Raw genomic sequence first — 9,702 nt, 5'->3', positions numbered from 1 at the left:
AACACCTATTTTTCTTCATCTTCCTCATTAAACATCAATTCACAATTTAATTCATATATTCATTCAATGCTTCCACTCAGTTACTCCATCTCCCCCTGTAACACTCAAATTAATTCACCATCTATTTTTTCTTTCAACTTTCACCTCTATATGAATTATCTATTCCCACTAAAAATACAAGCCCTCGATAAAATTATCACTTTAAAAGACGGCTTACCAACCATTATATAATTGTCGCAATTTAGAAGGTGGATCATGGTGCACATAGAGTATGGTGCACCTTAAGAACATTAGTATATAATTAAAAGAACATCTGGTTACGTAAAAAGAACATGGACATATATTTTTTTATATTTTTAATAAATTGTGATTTTTTATAACAAACATGTAAAACATTTTATTGCATGTTCTTTTGTCGTAGTATCATGTTCTTTTGTTTATGCACATGTGTTCTTTTGGTACACATGGTGCACCATGCTCTATGTGCACCATGGTCCATAGTCCAGGAATTGGAATTAAAAAAAACAAACATTAATTCTTGACACTTGGATTCGCAACGTGGCTAGCATAATTGAGTAATGACCCTGAGACGTTTCAACATCCCCCATCCACCGTTTTTAACGGTTAGTTCCCCTAAAGATCTAACGGTTTCTGTTCCTCCATTTACACTCTTCCGTTTCCCCTAAAACTAAGATGTAACGGTCCTAATAAATTCAAAAGTGTCTTAAACTCTTTAACCCTACCATCGCTTTCTTCAATCAGTTGTTCATCTTTTGGAAAAGAAAGCGACACACTCAAAACACACGTAATAAACACAGTATTCAGTAAATGCTTCTCCTCTATTCCCCAGTATTTCAACAATTCAACCTACCAAAACCAATAGAAATCAATTGAACAAGATTGGGGTTGTGTGAGTGTGAGTGTGAGGGGAGAGAAAAATGGATTTCATTTCATTTCTGACGTCTTTAGTAACGTCGTTGATCATCTTCGTCGTGTTGATGTTGTGTTTTGCCTGGCTTTCGAGGAAACCCGAAAACCACGAAATTTACTACCCAAATCGTATTCTTAAGGGTTTGGATACCAGTTCAAGGACTCGTAACCCGATTTCATGGATCAAGGAAGCTATTTCATCCAAAGAGAATGATATTATATCTGTTTCTGGTGTTGATACTGCTGTCTATTTCGTCTTCCTTTCCACTGGTATTATTTTTCTATCTCTTTTTCTCTTTTCCTTTTGTTTCGCAACAAATTTGCTCCCAATTTGGCAATAGAATTGTTTTTTTGCATATTAATAATAAAACTAAATAAAATAGGATGGTCAAATATATAAGTACTTCTTACATAAACATTTAAATGTTATAATGTGTATTTTTTTTTCCACATTTTAGTACCAAATTTTCTTGTTTTGTTGTTTATTGGCTAGGTAATATTTGAGTGATGCTCGATATTTTAATTAAGAAATGAAAAACACTGGCTAATTCGAAGTATTAAAATTAAAAATTTAGCCAGCTTTTTGGCTTTACATAATTAAAGAATTATTTTGTTCTTAATTAGCTGTAATAAACGTGGCGTCCCCGTTATTTCTGGTAAAGCAGGCTTCATCTCCCCAAATTTGGATTTGAGAATTCTTAATGATTGTTTTCGCTGTGTTTTAGAATAAGATGCCGTGATACTTTATTCACCCAATCAAACATTTTTTTTTGGACAATATTCACAATCAAGCTGATTTTCTAAAGTTGATATAATAATTTAAAGACAGCTAGCATACATGACTTTTGCTCTAATCAAAACAAATTTATCTAATTAATCATTGTAATTGTATAAGTTTAATTTCCGATGGACCGAAAGATTCATTTGTTCTTTTGGCGGTGGATGTAGTGGACTAAATTAAAATGACTCTTAATACCTCTTCGCGTCATTTCCATAAACTAGAAGATGGTCGTTCCGTTGTCGCTTTTGGGTCAATTGGAAACAACCTCTCTGCAATTGCAGGGGTAAGGTTGCGTACGTCCGACCCCCTTACCCCGCTTCTCGCGGGAGCCTCTTTGAGTGAATGGCGGTAATGATAATGATGAATGAATCATCGTAATTGTATGGTTTTTTTTAAAAGGTACTTGTATTAGCGTGTGTAACTACATGCCGCATGGTGATATATGTTTGGAACCACCTCATCATGAGTGTATATTTTTAGGTAGAAAATGCAGTTTGTAAAACTGAGTTTGAATCTATCTTCAAATTGTGCTAATTTTGTAGAGCAAACTATATTTGTATTTGGGTTTAAGGTAACAATAATGCTCTAATTCGCATTTTTTTGGGTAGTTGTTGTCATGTAGGACAGTTGAGAGATGTACAGCAGTTGTCGTCCCTCATGAATACCCCCCAAGTGGTTGTAGACTTGTAGTGGTCCGTCCCAACTGTTTTTAAGCATTAGCCATTAGGGTCAAAATCGTACTTGGGGTTTTGTGGCTGTTGCTGATAAGAGTAATGCTTGTTACTGGACATAACAACAAATTGTGAATACAGACTCTTTTGTTTATTCATTAAGGGCATTTAACTGAACATTAAACAATCAGAAGAAATCAAGGATGATACACTCAAATACCTTGATTCAAAACTTGCTTAGCAATATTAAGGGTAAACTAGCAGAGGAAATGTTTTTCAATAACTTATACAAAACCCAAAAACAAAAACAAAAACATAACATAGACATTTTTTGTAAATACTTTCAACTTTTATTTTATCAAAATCTGGATTAATGGTGTAGGGATACACATTGCCTTAAACGGTATCAAAATGTAGGTTAATCACTCATTTTTTGGTCATCCCTAACAATGATATCAAATACAGTGTATGCCAATGATATTTGATTTTTGGTCCCTACTTATTTTCTCTCTCCACGTGCCCATGTTATAGGAATGTATATTTCTATTGCAGTTATTGGAAAAACGACCTCTAATCTAGCTCTAAAAGATATAATGTTAAGCTTGGCACAAATTCAAGGATTTCAGAACTCAGAACCTTGTCTCTGATACCAACGGGTGCTAGCCTAGATAGAGGCATATTGAACTTCGCTTGTATTCTTTTTGGTTTAGAATGTTTTGATTCGATACAATTCCATCTCCTTTACTGTAAAATCTAATTTTTTGATCAAATTGTCTACGAAGGGAAATCAATTGGAATAAAAAAAATACGGGGCTTGATAGTGCAACCCAGTAATTATGGGCAATTCAGGGTACTCGTGATGCCACGGAAAAATTGCATGCTCGTGTTGAGCGGCTTTTGGTATGAATAAAGCGAAGATTTTAGGAGACACTAAGGCCTTGTTGTGGGAGTAGCCGTTACTCACATCATAGAATCTGCTCTGCCATCAAGAAAGAGAAACTCTTGAATTAATAAAAATGGGTTCTACTGCTGCTCGTAAAGGCAGCAACGATATCACTGCTGCATTCTGCTGCATTCTGCTGCTGCAGCAGAGTTGCTAGTTCTATTGTTCCTTTTCCCTTATGTGCAGCTATTGTATTTTAAGCTTCAATCCTTGTGAGGGTATTCTATTGCTCAAGTGACGCGTTGCTTCTGGCCTTAACATGATGAACTAATAAAAACCACGTAATTCCCTAGGCTGCTTTTCATTTTAGCTTGTGTCTCGTGAACCTCTAAAGTAGCTTATGTGTAAGGGGCGAGCTTGGTGCAGCTGTATCAGTTGTGCTATTTACTTCAAGAAATTTCTAAGTGTCTTTGAATTTTGATGGTGACCTTTAACTTCCATTAGTGTTACACTCAGGTGATAATAAGCTACCATAATAACTGAAACCTTTATGTCATTATGTCCTTTCTTAACAGATCTCAGTCGCTTTTTATTGCGTGTTTAATATTCACTCGCTGAACCCTGTCTCGCATTTTTCCTTTCTGTAAAAAACCAAGTGCTTCATTTATAATTGTTGGTTCACATAATAGGCTGTATTTTACGAGAATTCAATGATTTTGTTATCATCAATACTGCTTCTTTATAGTATTCATACAAATAGGTCGGCATTGGTGGAATTGACAAACTTAATCTGTCTGATGGACTGTATCATTAAAGTGGACAAACATAGTGTAGAAATTATGAAATATGGATGTCATTTGTTCCTTGCTTGTTAAGCACATAAATTCGTGTAAAAATACATTCTGATGACTCTTGCTTTGGATTCTTTTCCATTTGTTTGAAATTTCAAGAAAACGTCATGCCTTTTTTCTTGCAACTTGCTAACCTAGTGATGTTGATACCTTTTTCCCCAGCTTTCTCAATGATGGTTATGGCTGGAATTGTGCTACTTCCAGCTCTTTTGCCTGTTACAATCACTGATCACAGTGTTAAATTCAATAACACCACAAGCAATGGAACATTTAGTGAGCTCGATAAGTTCTCCATGGGACACATTGGAGTATGTATTGCATTTTCATATTACCAATTATCTATACAAATTAAAAACTATTGAGTATTTGCATTTCCTCTCTAATCAGTACCTAAAATGCCTGACTTCAATTTACAGCAAAAAAGTCCGAGAATGTGGGTGCATTTGGTAGCTGTTTATTGGGTTTCTCTGGTTACATATTACCTCTTATGGAAGGCATATAAACATGTTTCTGAAATAAGGGCCGCAGCTCTGATGTCTTCTGAAGTAAGAGCAGAAGAATTTGCCATTCTTGTAAGAGATATACCCCTTCTTCTGGAAGGTGAAACCAGGAAGGAACAAGTTAATTCATATTTCAAGGCCATTTATCCAGATACGTTCTACAGGTCAATGATAATAACAGACAATTCAAAGGTGGGTTTTAATTGGAATTCCTGTAAGTTCTTACCTGTCCTGATTACCCTTTTTTGCTCCCATTATGTAACAAATTTGGATTATAGTATGCTATTACTTGGTGACTTTCAACAAATTTTTTTTTCATTTTTCATGCTGAGTGGTTCAACATTTCCTTGTTCACGTTGTTATAGTCTCAGTAACCAGTGTGGCAAACCAAGTACGAAGTAGTAATAGAGGACAGTCACTCTATGATGTCTGTGTATTAATCAATTTCTTTTATTCATAGATGCAAGGAGTATGTTTCTAACTTTAGTACTGATATACTCTGCATATCGCTGTGGATAAAATTGATCATGCTATGTTAGTTCCATTTTGAAAACTTATGCTTTGGATGATAGGTAAGAGAACCTGATGTTATCTTGTAGAACACCAATAGTAGTTACACGAAAGTTACCTCGGCTAAAAGTTGTAATATTTACCTTTCAGAAATACTAGTATTAAACTAGGAAATTTAACTGGTAATTAAAGGGGAATTATTAGCATTGATTGCAATATCCATTAACCTTTTTATTGAGCTTACTGTAAATATTTAAGTTGATATCTAATGACTTCTGGTGGCTTGACCTTTTAAATCTTACAGGTCAATGAGATCTGGGAGGAGTTAGAGGGATATAGAAAGAAACTTGTTCGTGCTGAAACAGTTTATGGGCAATCAAAAACAATTGGTAAACCCGAAGGAGTAAGGCCCATGAACCGCATTGGCTTCCTTGGTCTTTTGGGAAAGAAGGTAGATACCATAGAATACTGCAATGAGAAGATAAATGAACTTATCCCGAAGTTAGAAGCTGAGCAGAAAGATACTTTAAGAGACAGACAGCTTTCTTCTGCACTCGTCTTCTTTTCGAGCACGGTGGCTGCCGCTTCTGCTGCTCAGAGTATACATGCCCGAATGGTGGACACTTGGACAGTAGAGGGTGCTCCTGAACCACGCCAACTGATTTGGAGTAACCTTTCTCTCCATTATTATGCCAGGGAAGTACGCAAGTACGTTGTGTACATTATCGTTGCATTAATGATTTTCTTTTATATGATTCCGATAAGTATTATCTCAGCATTTACAACAATGGAGAAACTTGTGAAGCTTCTTCCTTTCATAAAACCTGTAGTCAAAATAGTTCCAGTTCGAACTGTATTGGAAGCTTATCTTCCTCAACTTGCCCTCATAATATTTTTGGCTTTGCTTCCCAAGTTACTCATGTTTCTGTCAAAAGCCGAAGGTATTTCTTCAGAGAGCCATGCAGTGAGGGCTGCATCTGGCAAATATTTCTACTTCATAGTGCTGAATGTTTTCATTGGAGTGACCCTTGGTGGAACCCTGCTTGGCAATTTCAAGGACATGGAGAAGGGCGGTTTACAAAAAGTTCCTGAAATACTTGGGAAGGGCCTTCCGGATAATGCAACCTTCTTCTTGACATATGTGGCTCTCAAGTAAGACATGCATCTTCCATTCTTCTATTTTTACTTCAGTCTTATTTATCTTGTCCGTTGCTAATCGAACATTTTTATTTTTCTATTTTTACTCCACCGTCTTCTATTTTTCTTTTTCTCTCCGGACAAAAAAGTGCAGTTTCCTTTTCTAGTTCATTTTATGTAAATAATTTTTGAATAAACATGGGGAAAAGAAAATAGAATTTGTGATTTATAATATGCCTTGGAGTTGTTTTACATTCTACGTTACTTGCCATTCTACGTTAGAATTTGTGATTTATGTGAATTTGACTTGACTTTCTACGTTGAGTAAATTAATGAATTTGTAGATGTAATGCTTTGGAAAACCTGATCAATTGATGTTCTTAATTGCCTTGATCTGGTTATGATATTCTTCTTTATTGGTCTGCAGATTTTTTGTAGGGTATGGGCTGGAGTTGTCAAGATTGGTTCCACTTATTATATTCCATCTAAAAAAGAAGTACCTTTGCAAGACAGAAGCTGAAGTGAAAGAAGCTTGGGCTCCTAGTGATTTTGGATATGCAACAAGGATTCCTGGTGACTTGCTTATCCTCACAGTTACCCTATGTTACTCTGTTATTGCACCACTTATCATTCCATTTGGTGCTGTCTATTTCGGCCTTGGATGGCTCGTCATGAGGAATCAGGTAAATCTTTGCATGTATTTGGATTTATTTTGTTTTCAACACTAAGACATGGTAGTTTATGAATGTTTGATATCTGACAAGTTTTTCCTTTATGACAGGCGCTGAAAGTCTATGTTCCATCATTTGAGAGCTATGGGAGGATGTGGCCTCATATGCATTCAAGATTTGTTGCAGCATTAGTGCTTTATCAAGTTACCATGCTAGGTTACTTTTCAGCGAAAAAGTTCATCTACGTTTTTCTTATCATCCCACTTCCTATAATTTCCCTCATCTTTGCGTTCGTCTGTAACAAGAAGTTCTATGGCGCCTTCAAACACACAGCTCTTGAAGTTGCATGCCATGAATCCAAGGAAACTCCAAATGTTGAACGTGTGTACAGGTCATTCCTTCCTCCAAGTTTGACCTCTGATAAGCTAGATGCTGATCATTATGGAACTGCTTAGTCTCTAATTTTGGTTTTTGGTGTTTGTTTGATGTACATTTATCTCTTTTGTTCTTTCAGTTCCACTAGCTGTGTAGTGTTTTGAAGGTATTGATAGTTTTGCATTAGGAGGTGTTGATTTGTGTATATAACTATTTCTAGAACCTTCAGTTATAGTTGGATCAATTTCGTTGTAACCTTCTGTTAGTTGGATCAATTTTGTGGAATTTGAATTTCATAATTTTTCCTGAAACCTGTCTCCCTCCTATCATCCTTTTGTTCCTTGAATTAGTTCATCTCCTCCTCTCATTACAAATCAATGTCCGCCGATCATAACTTTGTGATTTCTTCCGTTCTATCCGCGAATGGATTCGGATCCAAGGTTTGCTACCCTTTATTTCTAAACTTGTTTAGTTTACTTAGATCATATTCCATGCACCTGGGCGTACGGTGCACTTTCTCACATTTTCTCCTTACATATGAGGAGAAAATGTAATAGAGACCACCACTGGACATAAAATTACCCTCCGGTATACGGTGTACGGTGCACCCTGGTGCACCTAATAATTTTCATAGTTTACTTGTTCTTCCTAATATGTTTTTAACGTTTTTTTCACCAGATATCCCTGAGATTACAAAACAGATATTCTTGTATTTTCAAAAATTTATTAAGTATCTCCGAGGTTTAAAAGATTTACAACTTGATTATGTTTTTAATTTCCCGTTACATATATTATGTTTTTGCACCAGATATCTCCCACTTTTTAAAAATTGCACTGGATACCCTTATATTTTCATAACTTTATCGGATACAATGAGGTTTGGTAATGTGTTTAGAAAGAGGAGCACAATAGAGCTAGGGGAAGTATGGTGGTGGCTAGGCAGAACCGCCGTGGCTAAAAGTGGTAGTACGAGCAAAAATAAGGGAATAATCTAGGTCATTAATTGGTTTTGCTTGGGTTTGATTTGTTAAACTTGTTTGGACTCGTTAGGGCCATTACCTAATAAACGACTTCATACCAAAAGCTCCAAGAGCTTTAGCGACTTCATACGTCGCCATACTTGTTCCAAGTCCAAGTAAGTGAATCCTCTGACTCCCAATCGGGTTGCCTTCCCGGATCTTGCCGGTGTTGCCTGTAGGTCGTGATGTGCCTTGAGATGGCCCTCGAACTTAAGGAACTTTAATGCAAACCAAATTCATTCATTTCCCTCCAAAAGCTTCGCTTAAGCGACTTCACCATTGGTAACTATGTAAATCAACGGTTACTTCGTCCTGTAGTTTCTTGTTTAATGAAGTAGATTGGAGAATAATTAAACAAGTTTTCTTAGTGTCAACAATGACCATGAAAATGGTGTTTTTCGAGGAACTTTTGGGTTTGAGTTTAGCTGGGGAATTAAGGGGAGAGAAGGAGATGATATTTGGACATAATTCACAATATTTCAATTTTTTTTTTTTTTGAGAGAACCCAATCAAGGGGGATTAAATTAACTCGGCCAAAGTGGTAGCTAAAACACAATCGGGAAATTCATCCATCCACACTCTTTTCCCAAAATCCCAAGGTTGGGAATGGGCCAAGTTGCGTGCTACCTTATTACCACTACGTTTTACAGACGAAAAATAAACATCATCAAACTGGGAACACAACTCTAAAATATCGTCAATCACAAGGGAGTAGATATTGCTTCCCTTCGAGCCTCCACGCAATGCTTGGATAACGGACAAACAATCGCTCTCCAACACGACTCGCCGACAACCCATCTCCATGCCCACCTTAAGCCCCAACAATGTTGCCTTGCTTCATCCACCTGTGGCTCCCTTGTTTCACCACTGCCACACCACACAGCCCAAGACCTCCCCCCTACTGTCGTGGAACACTACACCTAGCCCCGAGCCAACATCTCCCAACAATTGAACATCATGTTGATTTTCATCCACCACTCATCCGACTTCATCAACTTCACCTCATGCTGATTTTTATCCACCCCTCGTCTAACTTCATCCACTTCACCTCATGTTGATGCCCACCCTACATACCACCCAACCCAGAATTCCTTTACTCTCTCACTTCCCCAATAATCTTCATAGCATAATGTAGACACCTAATTTGTGTCTCCCCTTAGGGTCGATGACGATCATAATCGACTTAGCTTTAAGTTGGGGAAACTCCAAGCGGAAGCACCAATTACAAAAATACAATGAACTTGTTCCAATCTTAAAAATTCAAAATCTAAAATCCAATTCCCAAGTTCGTTCCCATCCAGGAACTTTGTCCAAAATTCAATTCCAAACACAATTTCAACATCCAAACACAATCCCACGAATCAGATGCCACGA

The 9,702-nt window shown here is 36.8% G+C and overlaps 1 protein-coding gene across 1 annotated transcript; it reads left to right on the top strand.

The window, feature by feature from the left end:
- The first annotated feature begins 640 nt into the window (after positions 1–640).
- LOC110791019 (CSC1-like protein ERD4) lies at positions 641–7,620 on the top strand. The gene is made up of 6 exons (XM_021995780.2): positions 641–1,200; positions 4,279–4,424; positions 4,533–4,808; positions 5,431–6,278; positions 6,691–6,946; positions 7,045–7,620. Exons 1-6 carry the CDS (start codon positions 939–941, stop codon positions 7,387–7,389), a joined length of 2,133 nt encoding a protein of 710 aa, XP_021851472.1. The 5' UTR covers positions 641–938; the 3' UTR covers positions 7,390–7,620.
- The last annotated feature ends 2,082 nt before the right edge of the window (positions 7,621–9,702 follow it).

The sequence above is a fragment of the Spinacia oleracea genome, chromosome 5 (assembly GCF_020520425.1).
Source record: "Spinacia oleracea cultivar Varoflay chromosome 5, BTI_SOV_V1, whole genome shotgun sequence".
In the NCBI taxonomy this organism is placed as follows: Eukaryota; Viridiplantae; Streptophyta; class Magnoliopsida; order Caryophyllales; family Amaranthaceae; genus Spinacia; species Spinacia oleracea.
The sequence above is the reverse complement of the archived record's forward strand: the minus strand, read 5'-3'. Positions and strand labels throughout refer to the sequence as shown.

What these genes read in the sequence shown, in the direction of transcription:
- LOC110791019 (XM_021995780.2), top strand. Translation starts at nt 939, where the DNA reads ATGGATTTCATTTCATTTCTGACGTCTTTAGTAACGTCGTTGATCATC. An exon ending in TTTCGTCTTCCTTTCCACTG is followed by an intron (nt 1,201 to 4,278) that starts GTATTATTTTTC and finishes CTTTTTCCCCAG; the next exon opens with CTTTCTCAATGATGGTTATG. An exon ending in TAATAACAGACAATTCAAAG is followed by an intron (nt 4,809 to 5,430) that starts GTGGGTTTTAAT and finishes TAAATCTTACAG; the next exon opens with GTCAATGAGATCTGGGAGGA.